Raw genomic sequence first — 16,319 nt, 5'->3', positions numbered from 1 at the left:
GACGCAGCTATTTTTGTGCCTAGAGGATGAAGCATTTTTTTTTCGATTTCTCAATGCTGCGTTCTGAGGGTCATAACATTTTATTTTTTCTGTCGATGTAGCCGTATGAGAGCTTGTTTTCTGAGGGATAAGTTGTATTTTTTTATGGTATCATTGTGGGGTACAATGTATACTAAATTGTTGATTAGCTTTTTTTTTGGTAGGAATGGAAAAAAACAACAATTCCACCATTATTTTTTAGGTTTTATTTTTATGGCATTCACCGAACAGTAAAATTCACAATTTAACTTTATTCTGCAAGTTGTTATGATTATATTGATACCAAATTTATATAGTATTTTTTATGTTTTACTACTTTTGCACATTAAAAACATTTCTTTTAAAATTCATTTGTTTTTGTGTCGCCACATTCAGAGAGGCATAACTTTTTTTTTCTTACAGTCTACGGAGCTCTGTGAGAGCTTGTATTTTACAGAATTGTATTTTTAAATGGCATCATATTGAGGTACATATAACTTATTGATTAACTTACGATTAACTTTTTTGAGGGGAAATTGGAAAAAGACAGCAATTCCACCACAGTTTTTTTCTTTTTCAATATACACTGTTCACCATGCGGCATAAATAAGATGTAACCTTTATTCTATGGTTCAGTATAATTATGGCAATACCAAATATGTACAGTTTTTGGTTTGTTTTTTCGTTTTTATGTCACACCTTTTTATTTTTCTGTCAGTGCAGTTGTTTGAGGACTTTTTTTTGTGGGACGAGTCATACTTTTTAATAGGACCATTTTGGGGTACATATAATTGATTGACTTTTTATAAAAAAAATTAGGGGAGAATGAAAAATTATTTTTTTTAACGTCGTTCATCGTGTGGTTTACATAATGTGTTGACTTTTTTAAGTGTCGTTATGACCGAATATATACGGCGATACCATATATATTTATTATTTTATTTTGCTAAATAAAACCACTTTTTATGGAAAAAATAATTTATTTTATTTTTACTGTGAACATTTTTTTTCCCCTAAAACATTAGTAAACTGTTATTAACTATTTTTTTTAGTCCCACTAGAGTACTTCAACATGCGATCTACTGATCTCTTATATAATTCTTTGGTATTCTCAGTATAAAACTGACAGGCAATCTATAGGCATATAGCCATGGCAAGCCTGGGGGATTGTGTCGGGGGACACCGATGGGATGGCAGAGTAAGCCCTCTACCTTTGTAGCCACTTAAACTTTGACCGCATCTAAAGGATTAAATGACCGTGATCTGAGGTAACTCTGATCCCAGGAGTTGCGGCAGGATATGGTCTTTATATTGGAGCCAGTACCTGCTACGAATGGCATGGGCACAGCTCCTGTGCCTGTGCCATCCTCTGGGAATACCATTATGCCCTACTTTAGTTAATAGACTGCAATTATGGAATAAAAGTACGCCCATTTGCGCGAATGGGTTAATATTGCATAGAAGTCCTAGTGATGAGCAGTTCCGCTGATAAAAGTTTCTCATATATATCCACTAAGAATCTTCAGGTCCAAAATTTATAGACAGCAAGGATTAAAAAAAGCTGTGCCCTCTACTTCTTCGGGTTCAATCACACTTGTGATCATAACAACTCTTTCAATGTTGCCAGTGGCTTTGAATATTGAATTTCCAACTAAAGTTAAAGGGGGAAATTGGTCAATTATCTCTTCAATCTCCCCAGGACCTTTGTGTCATAATGGACCTGTTGTGCCTTGTTCACATTTGCATTGCGGGCTCCGTTAGGGGCCTCCATTGCAGATCCGGCCAAGAATACCGGAAATAAAGTCAATGGGTTGTTTTTTACGTTGTTCTGCTCCTCTGATGGAACAGAACAACTAAAAGCCAAACGCAAGTGTGAACCCAGCCATACCTACAATTGTCATAGGTATGTTAAAAATCCAAAAGTATTTTCGATTGTAGATGACTTTGTGAGCCTGACTCATATACATTCACTAATAATCTTATGGAAGCTGACTTTCTTATGGGTTGATTCACAAATGATCTATGAGACCTTATTGATGTGTCACATGTGTACAATAATAACAACAAAGTTTATAATGCAATTCAAAGTGGATGTGTACATGTTCTGTATAGATGAAGGGTGGGCCCTCAGAAATATTTACTAGGGTGGGCCCAAGAGACCCCAGTCCAACACTCAGCACAAGTGGTCATTAGCGATTACTGTATCATATATTTAATAAACATGACTCTGGGACGTTATAAAAATGTTTCCCTAGTACTGCTGCTTTAATCCTCAGATCATGGACCATAAGTTCTTCCTCGTTCTCCTTATCCCCTGTTTCTCCTCAATTTCATTTTTTGCAGTGCATTTTCCCTTCCCCCATCGAGCTCTCTCTGCCCCTACTCTTGTAATTTTTTTTAGTGCAGAATGCCAAGAACCGTAGATGATTTGCTGTATTTTGTACTTTTGTTCAGTTCACTTGTATACATATTTTAGTTACTTTTTATATTTTTGCATGCAGATTTTCTGTTTTGTTTTCTGTTTGCTTTTTCTTTCCCTTCAATGCTTCATCTCCCTCCCCCTCCTGCAGCGAACCTAATGTTCTTGACGACTCCCATGGGCGTGATGGCGAGATCAGCCTGTCTAGGTATGAATGCTTCCTGTCTGTCATTGTGATGTAGGAGGGAGAGAGAGGATGGAGGCCAGCTTTAAAAGCCAGAAGCCATCTCCTCCCTCTCACTCTGTTTCTATATTATTCTCTCCATGACCCATTTGGCTGCGCGTGAAAGGTGCAGTTCTCTCTCTTGCCAATTGTAATTGTAACTCCCCTATACTTAAGGTGTTCTGTGACCAATGAGTAATCATTATCTGTCTGAGGAGATTTAGTCTTGGATACTTCCTGTTGTCGTACCATTTTGCTACAGGCAGGGTTGACTATCTTAGTTTTTGAGGCCCTACAAGAAGCAGTATAAGATTTTATCGAACACTTAGGGTCTGTGCACACGTAGTGTTTTCAGGCGTATTTCGGGGCATTTACGCCTCGAGAAAGGCCTGAAAAATCAGAAGCAGAATGCCTACAAACATCTTTCCATTGATTTTTCAATGGGAAATACCGCGTTCTGTTCTGACGGGGCATTTTTTTACGCCTCATTTTCAAAAAACAGCACGTAAAAAGACGCCTCGCGAAAAAGAAGTGCATGTCACTTCTTGAGCCGTTTTTGGAGCCGTGTTTCATTGATTCTATCGAAAAACAGCTCCAAAAACGTCCGTAAAGTTGCTAAAAAAAAGTCTGAAAATCAGGAGCTGTTTTCCCTTGAAAACATCTCCGTATTCTAAGACGTTTTTGAGTTTGCGTGTGCACCTACCCTTAGGATAGGTTCACACAGAGGTTTTTGCAGGCTGAAAATTCTGCCTCAAAATTCTGTCTGGAATTTTGAGGCAGATTTTGATCTGCCTGCACGCTGTTTGCCGCGTTTTTTGCCAGCGGCTATTAATCGCGCCACGGGCAAAAACGCAGCAAAAAACGCTTTCTCTACCTCCTATTGATGTCAATGGGAGGCCAGAGACGTAAACGCCCGAAGATAGGGCATGTCGCTTCTTTTTCCCGCGAGCCGGTTTTACCACTCGTGGGGAAAAACGTCTCTGCCTCACATTGAAATCAATGGGAGGCGTTTTTGGCTGTTTTTTTGGCGCATTTTCCGACGTGATTTCCGCGTAAAAAAAAAACTCTGTGTCTACACTGCCTAAAAGTGATACATTGATGATATATAAATGTAGTAGTCTTGTAAATAAAGGATTCCGTATTTATTACACTGTTGTGGTACATGACAGGTTATTTTCAGCACCGCTTTCTCCACCCCACATTCGGTTTGGTTGCTATGCATATAAAGTTGCATACACCGCATTCCAAATTATTATGCAACTGTTATTTTTTGCTGATTTCCCTAAATAGTCGATGTAAATGACAGTCAGTATAATCTTCAAGCCATCTATCTTTGGAGTATAATTTGAATTTTATTGAACAAATCCCCTAATGATAACAGATTTCTTTTTAGAAGTAAAAACCTCAAAATGCACTGTTTCAAATTATTATGCACAACAAATTTTAAAGGTTGTAAAGAGAACTAAAATGGTAATTTGTTGCATTTGCAGCATCAGGAGGTCATATTTACAGAAATCAAAAGCTCTTTCAATCAAAAAAAACTTAACAGGCCAAGTTACATGTTAACATAGGACCCCTTCTCTGATATCACCTTCACAATTCTTGCATCCATTGAATTTGTGAGTATTTGGACAGTTTCTGCTTGAATATCTTTGCAGGATGTCACAATAACCTCCCAGAGCTTCTGTTTTGATGTGAACTGCTTCCCACCCTCATAGATATTTTGCTTGAGGATGCTCCAAAGGTTCTCAATAGGGTTGAGGTCAGGGGAACATGGCGGCCACACCATGAGTTTCTCTCCTTTTATGCCCATAGCAGCCAATGACACAGAGGTATTCTTTGCAGCATGAGATGGTGCATCGTCATGCATGAAAATAATTTTGCTACGGAAGGCACGGTTCTTCTTTTTGTACCACGGAAGAAAGTGGTCAGTCATAAACTCTACGTACTTTGCAGTGGTCATTTTCACACCGTCAGGGACCCTAAAGGGGCCTACCAGCTCTCTCCCCATGACTCCAGCCCAAAACATGACTCCGCCACCTCCTTGCTGACGTCGCAGCCTTGTTGGGACATGGTGGCCATTCACCAACCATTCACTACTCCATCCATCTGGACCATCCAGGGTTGCACGGCACTCATCAGTAAACAACACGGTTTGAAAATTAGTCTTCATGTATTTCTAAGCCCACTGCAACCGTTTCTGCTTGGGAGCATTGTTTAGGGGTGGCCGAATAATAGCTTTATGCACACTTGCAAACCTCTGGAGGATCCTACACCTTGAGGTTCGCGGGACTCCAGAGGCACCAGCGGCTTCAAATACCTGTTTGCTGCTTTGCAATGGCATTTTAGCAGCTGCTCTCCTAATCCTATTAATTTGTCTGGCAGAAACCTTCCTCATTATGCCTTTATCTGAACGAACCCGTCTGTGCTCTGAATCAGCCACAAATCTTTTCACAGTACGATGATCACGCTTTTTTTAAATATCCAATGTTTTCATACCTTGTCCAAGGTATTGCACTATTTCACGCTTTTCGGCAGCAGAGAGATCCTTTTTCTTTCCCATATTGCATGAAACCTGTGGCCTGCTTAATAATGTGGAACGTCCTTCTTAAGTAGTTTTCCTTTGATTGGGCACACCTGGCAAACTAATTATCACAATGAATGACCCAAAGAGCCCTAAGACACAATACCATCCTTGAATTTAATTAAAAAACTAATAATTAAATGTTTATGACACTTAAATCCAATGTGCATAATAATTTGGAACACGGTGTATGTCTGCCATTAACTGCGCGGTATACATATTTTTTTCTTTACAGTTGTATTGAAATACACAGTTGACTTCACTTTTGTTGAAGCTGCAGGATCCTGACATATACTGGCCAAATGTATTCCAAAAGTTGAGAGATTTTTCTGTTGTGAATGCTGACAGTCCTCCAAAGGTGGTGTGAATTAAGACTTAAAGGGGTTGTCCAGGATTAGAAAAACATGACTTCTTTGTCCAAAAATAGCGCCACATCAGTCCACAGGTTGTGTCTGGTATTGCAGTTCAGACCCATTCACTTCAATGGACCTGAGCTGCAATACCAGAAACAACCCAAGTACAGATGTGACGAAAGCAGGCAAGCTTTTCTAATCCTAAACAACAACTTTTAATCAGACAGATGATTACTCTTGAACATGATATGGAAATGGGAAGCACAGAGAAACCCTGCACATTTCACACAGCTGTGACTGTGTGTATAGAAGTATTTAATCTCTCACCTGTTCCTTACCAGGGGTCAATGAATATAGGCTAAAAAATCTCCTAAAACATACCATTAGAATTGACGGTTTTCGAATAAAACAATGGCAATGTTTATATCTCCAATTGCGAGCCCGCATCTTTCTCAAAGAAGAGTTGATATGTTTTCATTAAAATCCATCTAAACATTATAGATATTTTTGTGCAAAATGGTCAAAATGTTGGATGGTCCCATTCCAATGTATAATTGGCTAACAACTCCTTAGTTGCCCCCCACCCTGATGCAAAGGACAAGTTGAGAGAGATTGTGGTAGTGAATTGGTCAGTGATCATTGTCTATAGATCTATCAAGTTTTCTGGTCCACCATGATTATTAGAAGGATATACTCGTATCTCATTGTCATTACCTCATTGTCAGTGTTATTTATGTGTATTGACACTGTTTAGTGACTTAGAAGACATACAGCAAGATCTACAGAATATTAATAGGATTATTACCTATAGAAATTGGATATTAAGGGCGGAACCTGTATTCTGAAAAAAAATTAACTTATAATGGAACCTTGTTACAACTTTGTGAATACAGTCTATAAATAATGAGAAACAAGAGATATCCGTGAGACCCAAAGACACGTCAATAAACTACACACACAGCTGACAAAGACTTTTTGTTTCGTTCGAGCAATGTGAACCCATAGTGCCCTTCATGTGCAACTGTGTAGGGCCTCCATGAGACACTATATTTTACTCTAGGAGCAATGGGAGTAAATACCTTTATAATATGGCATGCATTGAGAAAAAAAATTCTGTGTGTATGATGTACCCGTGGTCTCATGCACACAGAAATTTCATGTACACGGAAGCACATGGCAGTGCATGGGGTGCTCTACAAGTCCATATTAAAGACTCGTAGTGCCCTACGTATGATGCCTTCATAAAGAACCATATTCTCTTCTAAAAGCAAAAATTGGAGGTACCCTGAGGTATAGTGTGGGCCCTTAGCAGCCGTATTTGAGATTCTTGTGACGCCATATGCATGAGGCCTTAGTGATATCACGGAGTCCTATAATTTGTGACACAACATAAAACATATGGTCTCAGGTGCAAAATCAAAATGTGGCATTTTGGCCTACAGTAAGGGTATGTTCACACGGCAGCGTCCGTAACGGCTGAAATTACGGGGCTGTTTTCAGGAGAAAACAGCTCCGTAATTTCAGCCGTAACGGCATGTTGAGGCGCTTTTTCGCTGCGTCCATTACGGACGTAATTGGAGCTGCTTTTCCATCGAGTCAATGGAAAACGGCTCCAATTAGGTCTGAAGAAGTGACATGCACTTCTTTGACGCGGGCGTCTTTTTCACGCGCCGCCTTTTGACAGCGGCGCGTAAAAAAAATTACTGTGTGCACAGAACATCGTAAGACCCATTCTAATGAATGGGCAGATGTTTCCCAACGCTATCGAGCCGCATTTTCGGACGTAAATCGAGGCGTAAAACGCCCGAATTACGTCCGTAAATAGGCCGTGTGAACATACCCTAAGGCTTCTTTCATACTGCCGTTAACGGAAACAACAGTTCTGCAGACGGCACTTTTGCTTCCGTCAAAAAAACGGAAACCTAGTGAATGGAAGACAAACGGAAAGCGACTGAAACAAAAGAATTAGGCTGGATTCACATGAGCACATTACGTCCGTAATGGACGGAACGTATTTCGGCCACAAGTCCTGGACTGAACACGCTGCAGGGAGAATTGATATATTTTATCACCAGTGTTTACCTGCAGTTCTCACTATTCTAGAATGGGACACAGCAGTATCATAATGGAGAGAAATGGCAAATAATCCATTTCTATGTTCAATTTGCTCCCATATAGTCTCTTATTTTATTGTATGAAAACCAAAATACTCAGAATCTATTGTTGCTAAGAGAACTGGTATGTCAAGACAGCACTTCCTCCATCTCTGTTGCATAAAGGATATGGGGAAAGCTCCACTCAGTTCCTGTGCCAATTCATACATAGGCTCTGTGCTAATTGTATACCTCAGGGTATGTTCACACGCTTAACAAAAAACAGCTGTAAAATACAGAGCTGTTTGCAAGGGAAAACAGCCTCTGATTTACAGCCGTTTTTTATACATCAAGCGTTTTTTGATGCGTCTTATACGGCCATTTTTGGAGCTGGTTTTCTATTGGGCCAATGAAAAACGGCTCCAAAAACTGCTCAAGAAGGGACATGCACTTCTTTTTTACGGGGAGTTTTTTTACAAACAAAAAAGAAACCCCCGTGGGAATGGAACGCTGTTTTTCCCATTGAAATCAATGGGCAGATGTTAGGATGCATTTAGCCCTCGTATTTTTAGCCATTTTTTGGGGCGTTTACGTCCCGGAAAACGGCTGAAAGTAGGCTGTGTGAACATACCCTCACTGTGATATATCTGGATTAAATTATTACTTTTATCACATAATTATTCTTGTTAATTTATGTTATTATTACTTTTACTACTTTAGGATAGGACTCTATAGCTAATAATACACTCACAATTCCCAATAAAACTGTCTCCTGCCTCTTAAAAATCTCTCCCGAGCGTGTCCACATGCCCATAGGCTCCACATATGTCAAAAGAGTGACCTTTTGGCATATATCTAAGCTGGCATACTGGGAGTCAATGGTTTTCCACCATTAGAAATAGATGGCATATTGACCCCCACTGGTCCAAAGAATAAAGGGAACGTCGTTCTCAGTAAAGTACAGCAGCCCCTTTTGCTTCTTCCTTAAATATCACCATTCCAGACCAGGTGGCGTGTAGGAATTATAACACAGCCCAATTCACCTGACGCTACGCCTGGTCAGAATGGTGTTGTATACTTTATTTTAGGGATATGGGGTGCCAGCAGTCAGACCCCACTGATCAGCCATTGATGGCACATCCAACAAATATGCCATCAATGTTTCTGGAGGGAAAAACCCCTGGTATATGAGGGCCATTGTGTGTAATGACAGTAATCCCTTATGGTATAAACAAAACAATTATATTGACTATTAATTCGGATGATATTTTGAATTTAATTGCAAATTAATTTTAAAATTGGCCCGTGAGAACCCCCCCCCACCGTTTCTTACTTTCTAAATTCAGTTCCTACTACTTAGCACTGCTCACAGAGTGCACAAAATAAAACCGAAGACATCTCGTAGTTATACATAGTATATACAGATAAAAATTATTCTATCTTAAATATCAATCTAATGCAGAAGGCTATAAATTATTATTCAGCATTTAAAATCATATTGGAAAATTATTATTGTCTTTGAAGATCTTTGACATTTTCTTCCTATCATTATAGATTAATACTATTATTTCACTGGTATCTACAAACCAGTACATGCAGCTTAGACGCATTGTCCATATAATGTTTTGGCATTTCATACAACACAGGCTTAGCTGGAGCAATCTGAATATAGAATTTGTCAACTCGAATGGATTGCAAATTGATTTCCCTTGAGCAAGCTAACATTGTTTATGGCAGTGTGTGGATTGTCTCCTGATGGGCTGGCAAAGAAGAATTTCAGAATTTAAACAAATGACTGCCACCACTAACTGGGCAATGCTGTAAATGCTGCAATTCTCTAATAATTTCTTACACTGTATACAAATTCACTAACTTCACTTGGAGTCTGGAGGAAATTACTTAGAGCATTACCTTTATTATATAAAAAAAAAACAATCAGGACTTTAATGAATGAATCTATATAAATCCCGTAGTGTAGTGGGATATGTAGGAGTAAAGTAAAACTCACAAGCAGTACCACCATCAGAAATATCTGGGCCCCGTAGTGGCAATTAAATTCTAATAGACTCTGCTCCCCACCGCCCTGTACTTACCGTTCCCCGGTGTCCTGGTCCACGCTGCCGTCCTCTTCCTTCTCGTTCAGCATCTGGTGGCTGCACCAGCTGCCGCACTCCACTGGGTCCTAGCGTGTGTGCGCACTGACCCTTGTATTCTTAAAGGGCTAGCACGCCAATTATCTTTTTCATTACCTGTCCCTGTATTTAAACTCAGCATGATCTGATACTCATTGCCAGAGTAATTTGGTTCTCTTGCATTCCCTAGTGTTCCAAGATTATATCTGCTGTCTAGTCTGGATTCCTGTGTACCGACCTTGCCTGTTTTTGACCATCTCAGCCCACCGCTTTCCTTGGCCTATTGCTATGTTTACCATGAAAAATCTCTGCCGCCTGCCCTGACCTATTGCTACGTTTACTGTTACGAGCTTCTGCAGCCTGCCCAGACTTTTAGCTCTCCTAACCACTCCTTCTATTAACATCAGCCGTCATCAAGGATGGCTACTCCGAGGGTAGCGACCTGGGGTTTCCCCACAGCGAAGTCCAGTCCCTGTACAACAGTTAAAGGGTGAAGACCGGGCGTTCTCTTAGGCTCCGCTCCCTGGAGTAGCCCCAAGTCAAATCCCTTGGTGACAATGAGGGTTCACACAGCCCCCCTGCTGGCCCTGCTACAGCCCAATACTGGGGCCTTATTACAAAAACAGAATGCAATAAGCGTCTATGCAGAGGACTTAGAGCTTGAAATAGCATAACTAAGAAGGAAAAGTTCTGGAATTGTGGAAATCACAGGATCGATAAACATGTTAATGATATGCAAATTATAAAAAAAATTAAACAAAATATATCAAACATCTTGATTTATTCAGTATCGAGTATGAGAAATACACACACTTACTTGCCTTTGCATGCGATCAATGAGGTTATTAATGGTTGTCTGAGGAATGTTATGCCATGCTCAATGCACTTGGGCACGCAAATCATCAAGATTGGCTGCAGGCAGCTCCTTTTGCAATTGCCAACCAATGACATCCCAAATGTGCTCGATGGGAGACAAGTTCGGAGACGCTGCAGGCCATGGTAGCACATTTAGGCCACGCAGGCTGCTCAAAGTAGCACAAGCAAAATGCGGCCTGGCATTGTCCTGGTGAAAGATGGCTTCTGGGACACTTTGGAGAAATGGCTGTACCACTGGTTCCACGACTAAATCAATGTAATGCCGAGCTGTTAGTGTACCTGAAATGAAGACTAGAGGGGTCCGGCTACCGTACATTATGCCACCCCACACCATAACCCTGGGAGTAGGGATTGGTGTGATGTTCCCTTGTGAAGGCCTCTTCATGGTGTTGCCCACATGGTCTCCAGACCAATCTCCGGCTATCATTGTGTCCGAGACAAAAACGGGACTAATCGCTGAAGAGGATAGACCTCCATTCCAGCCTAAAATGCCGTTTTGCTGTGCCCCATGTTAGCCTTTGAGAGCGGTGGTGTGTGGTTATTGTAACACCTGTAGCTGGATGTCTGGCACGTAGCCCAATGTCCTGCAAACCGCTTCTTATGATTTGCATCTACAGGCTTGAAATGTGACGTCCAATTTCACTTGCAGTACAGAATGGATCACTACGCACCATTCTTCCAATCAGACGATCCCCCCGTGCAGAGGTTCACCTCTATGCACCTCTTGCTGTCATTCCCGTTCGTTGTTGTTCTCCCAACCTCCGGGATACGCAATGTTGAACAATGATGAACATCTCGGCCTAGGCGCATAGTGATCTGCCGGAGTGATAAACCAAGGTCTCTCAGTTCAAGGATTCTGTCCCTCCCAGTTTGCGACAAGTGGCACGCCAACGGACAGGAGGCATTGCACAATCATCTCACACCACTAGATCCGATTTTTGAGGTTTCAATCAGGTTTTTATGCCGTTCCCACATGCCACAGATTGGAGCTAGGTGCTTGAAAATGTGATAATTTTCTGATCTAAGCGACACCTGTTACTTCCTTTGATAACCTTACGGCTTGCCCTTCTTGGTGTTGCAATTTCAATGTTGAGGAGTGTATTAAGAAATAAATCACCACAACATTTAATGTAAATTTTATGTAAATTTAAGATAGTAAAAGGTGGGGATTCACTTTAAATTATAGTTACACCTCATGAAATTTCAGTGCCTTTAATGAGACACTAGCCTGATAAACCTAATACAAATACAATCTTCCATTATTATACAAATAATCTTACATTAAGAACTGTTAATATCCATTTATCCACAGGATAGGTAATAAATCTATGATCACTGTGGGTCATTAAGGGTCTGACGGAAATAGCTGACACAGCTCTCGGCTATTTCCATCAGTCCCATAGAGAATGAATCGAGCGGCAGTGCACACACATGTCCACCGCTCCATTTAAATGGGGGATATGGGACCCTCATTCTCGTGATCGCTGGTGGTTCCAGCAGTCGGACCTGCAGCAGTTATACATTTATCACCTATCCTGTGGATAGGTGATACATTGTTTTCATGGGACAACCCACTTATGCAAAAGTTGTCATACATTGACAGAACATTGGATTACCACTTGCTGTACTTACATGCAAGCTCTTCATTATCAGCTATTTAGGGCTGCGGAGAATGTCCTTCAGCAGCACTAGACATCTGCTGTATGCATTAAAAAATATCTCTCTTAACATTATCAGCTTTACCACATATGTATGAACATCTGTTTACCTCTCTACCCTTTTTATCTGTTATTTGTGAATCTGAATTGTAGCTCTCTTTTCTTTAAGGCAACTTTTATTGAAGTTAGCGTCTTTCAAACTGTAAGGCAGGTCTCAGAAGTGAGGCGCCCCCTAGATGTTGGTGAGGTGCAGCTGGGGAGGCAGTTTTCACAGAAGTGATCATAAGCTGCAAAGGCCTTTTCTTTGGCTTCGGCAATCTCTGGTTTAGCAACATAATTGACTCATTTTGTGCTTATTTTTGTTATACTGGGTGGTTAAGGAGACAAATGAAAGGTAAATTAAGCAATATTTTAATTTTGGCATGAACTTCGATCGATTGGTGATGAGGCCTTGGCCTTACCATGTGCTGGCTGGTGAGGCCCCAGTAGAAAAAGTTTGAGAAGCCCCGGTTTAAGGTATATATTCAGATTATGGTGAAAAAACGAATTTTCACCTAAAGACTTTGATGGCATCTTAAATTGCCTCGATAGGTGGTGACAGTGGAATGTAAGCATCCTTGCAGTTTCTATATAACACGAATTGGTGTTTTTTTTCCGTAGTAGTAGAAGTATTAGTAGTAGTTAATGGTTGAGTTTATAGCTAAAGTAGTAATATTTTATGCTTTAGATATCTGATAAAACTTTTATGCTTATAGTATATCACTTTTATAACGCACTCAATCCCGATACCATTGTCTTCGTTGTCAGCATCCTCCATACTTCCTGCTCATATGTCTGCATTCCATATGTTAATGCTGTTAACACTCAACAGGGTAGCCAGTGTGCAGAGTGAACCTGGTCATCAGAACCTTCTCATTCAACCACCATTGGGAAGGAAGAGAGGTCTGAGGCAGGTAAGTGCTACATGACACTGAGGATGATGTCATCCATGAACAGTCAACTGGATGGTCTTCATTTCAATGGTGGAGTAGATAGAGCAATGTGTTAAAAAGTACTAATACAATGTTCACTCTGACATGTCAACTACAAACTTTCTGATTTTCTCCTCCAACTTCTGTGTTTTCAGATCATTCCATTTCTTATCTGTCCAGACGTATTTCATAATCAGCATTTTTCCTCTGTCATTTGTTCTTTCAGTGTATCATTTTGTAAAATAAATCCCCAGATATAGACTAATGTAGTGAAGTGTGTAATGTCAGCTACTATACCCTTGTCACTGATGAATATAAGGTACAATGCTATACAGCACCTTCTATGCTATGCTTTTCCTGCGCTTATGCTATATTCATACTGCATGTGCTATGCTATTTGAGGGGTGTTCATAAAAGACAGTGTCAAGGAAAAAGGTGGTTCTGCTATAAACAATCAGATTCTGGCTATTGTGCAACATGTAAAACAACTTATCTAATGACATGGTCATCATCACCGATTTCCTTCCCAAAACTTTCATAAATGTCCTATTTTGCTGGAAACAGTAAGACGACTGGATTTTATGTAATAAAATATGGGTTAATATATTTGCCCCAAAACGTATAAGTGCTCATGAACATTTATGTTCGGCTGCACAGTATTTTCATATGTGAGAGCAGTAGTTTGTGCTCCAGAGCTGATCTTTTTACTATAACTGGTGACAAGAAGTTGCAACCATAGTCAGCAATTTGTAAGCTACGGGGTATGGTATTTTAGCACTGCCCCCATTTCTGTTCATGTCTGTCAAGTCTTGTTTATGATACTTCAGTAGACAACTAAATAACTATTAGGGATAAGAATATAAGAAGAATTTGACACTTATTCTGGGGTTTTCTAATGTCTATGTTATAACAGTGACACACTGCCCTCCTGATCATTATGCTCATATCTCTCAGCAGACCTCTCGCCATGATGTGCCCCCATTTTTGCAGGACAATGACCTTTCAAACCTCTTTCATGAATGGCAGTTAGAGTAGGTGGTGACGTCAGTCATTACATGGGTGAAGGAGAAGTAATAAATATCATAAGTAGGACATATTAATAGCATTTGCTTTGTTGTTGCTTGTTTTTAGCTATAGTTTATAGGTATTACAGTAACTCAGAAGAATACTTCTATAGAGATGATAAAGCACCACGCATTGTAATCTCTTATCTCACCTTGTATTATTACATATAACTTTGTAATAATATATTGCCTATACATATACTTGTTCTTTCCCGGTGTTTTAGATGACTAGAAGATCCAGAGAAATTTGAGATACAGTAACATGTGGTTGGACAGCACAGGGCACTTAATGCTTGCGCAACATTTTCATCTCCTATCAAGACTGTCAAGCTATCTTTAGGAGTTTAATTGTATGGGACAACCAGTGAATTTTCATTTAGCCCGCCTGATTTATCTGCAGTATAATAGCAGCACATTTCTAACACAGAATTGGGTGCAGGCTAAGGCCATGTTCACATGGCAGATTTTCACTCGGATTTGGAGCTGAAATCATGGATATTCCACGCCTGAATCTAATATTAAACATCTCTGGGCTTAGTCCCTCCTCAAATTAAGTTTTACCCCTTCTCCTCAGCCATTTTTGTAGCCAGTGCTTCCTTTGTGTTCCAACCTCTGTGTACCAACCCTGTTCCTGCCCATTGCGTGGTGTCTTAGCCATGTCTTCTTCCCCACTGCTAAGTTTGGTCCCAAGCACTGAAACGGCACCAGGAGGGGCACTATTTTGAATTTTGTGTGCCCCCATAGCTGTAATTTATAATAAACAGTTGGCTGTTTAATTCTTTTAAGCCGTGATTAATAATAATATCAGTGATGTGTCCCATACAGTCATTAAAAAGCTTTCTAAAGATATCTTCACATTCATACAAAAACAGAAAATGAAAGAATTATTTGTATCATTCACTGTTAAAAAGAGTGGTTTGTTTTTTATTCACAGCCTCATAAAAGTGACAAAACGGCATAGAATATATCAGGATTTGCTACTGATACTTTGATGGTACCTCAATTTCACCAGATGTTCTTTGGCTTCTTTTTGTGAAATGCCAATTTGACCTGAAGTTTGGAAATATGATTATGCCACAGTTAGAATTATGGTAGACGTCCGGCTTGTTGGCCCTTGCACTGATCATTTGGTACTAGGCAGGTAGAGATTCATATAAATAGGTAATGATGTACAATTCAAAGGTTTGTGAATGATACAGAATATGATTTCATATTTCTACAGTCTGCAGTATAACTTCTCATTGCATGTTTGTAAACTACTGTTCTATTGTCTAAACTTATGTACAGTTATACACAGCCATAGGTTGCAATGTTATAATTCCAGTTTACTTTGCTATATAACTTAACTATGAAACTGCTGTATTGAATGATTAACATTGTTTTATCTTACAGCTTTATCACATCCATGCTCCTTCCCAAAACTAATTTCTGGCCTTGGATTTATTAAAATTTACACAGGATCTAAAGTTCCACATATAGCAGATGTTCTCTAAGTTACTTCTAATATCCTAAGGCTGGGTTCACACGACATATTTTCAGGCGTAAACGAGGCGTATTATGCCTCGATTTCCGCCTGAAAATACGGCTCCAACACGCCAGCAAACATCTGGCCATTCATTTGAATGGGTTTGCCGACGTACTGTGCCGACGACCTGTAATTTACGCGATGACGTGTAAAATAACTGCCTCATCAAAGAAGTGCAGGACACTTCTTTGGATGTAATTTGAGCCGTTTTTCATTGAATTCAATGAAGAACAGCTCTAAATTACGGCCGTCAATGATGCCTCGCAAAATGCGAGTACGAGCAATTACGTCTGAAATTACGGAGCTGTTTTCTCCTGAAAACAGCTCCGTAATTTCAGACGTAAATGCAGTTAGCGTGTGCACATACCCTAATAGTCACAGAAAGCATATCCTCCAACAAACT

The 16,319-nt window shown here is 40.0% G+C and overlaps 1 protein-coding gene across 24 annotated transcripts in view; it reads left to right on the top strand.

The window, feature by feature from the left end:
- Positions 1-16,319, top strand: part of UNC80 (unc-80 subunit of NALCN channel complex) — a 186,052-nt gene that overhangs the window by 152,381 nt on the left and 17,352 nt on the right. For 19 of the 24 annotated variants that reach the window (XM_075829678.1, XM_075829670.1, XM_075829675.1 and 16 more), the window contains 2 exons: positions 2,589-2,645; positions 13,228-13,309. The exons of 2 other annotated variants lie outside the window; for them this stretch is intronic. In XM_075829678.1, coding sequence (XP_075685793.1) covers positions 2,589-2,645; positions 13,228-13,309 — 139 coding nt within the window. The remainder of the gene's footprint in view (positions 1-2,588; positions 2,646-13,227; positions 13,310-16,319) is intronic. 3 more of the 24 variants (XM_075829684.1, XM_075829674.1, XM_075829667.1) reach the window with 1 other exon arrangement.

Source organism: Rhinoderma darwinii, chromosome 6 (genome assembly GCF_050947455.1).
Source record: "Rhinoderma darwinii isolate aRhiDar2 chromosome 6, aRhiDar2.hap1, whole genome shotgun sequence".
NCBI lineage: Eukaryota > Metazoa > Chordata > Amphibia > Anura > Rhinodermatidae > Rhinoderma > Rhinoderma darwinii.
Note: the sequence above shows the minus strand (reverse complement) of the source record. Positions and strands in the feature narration are given on the sequence as shown.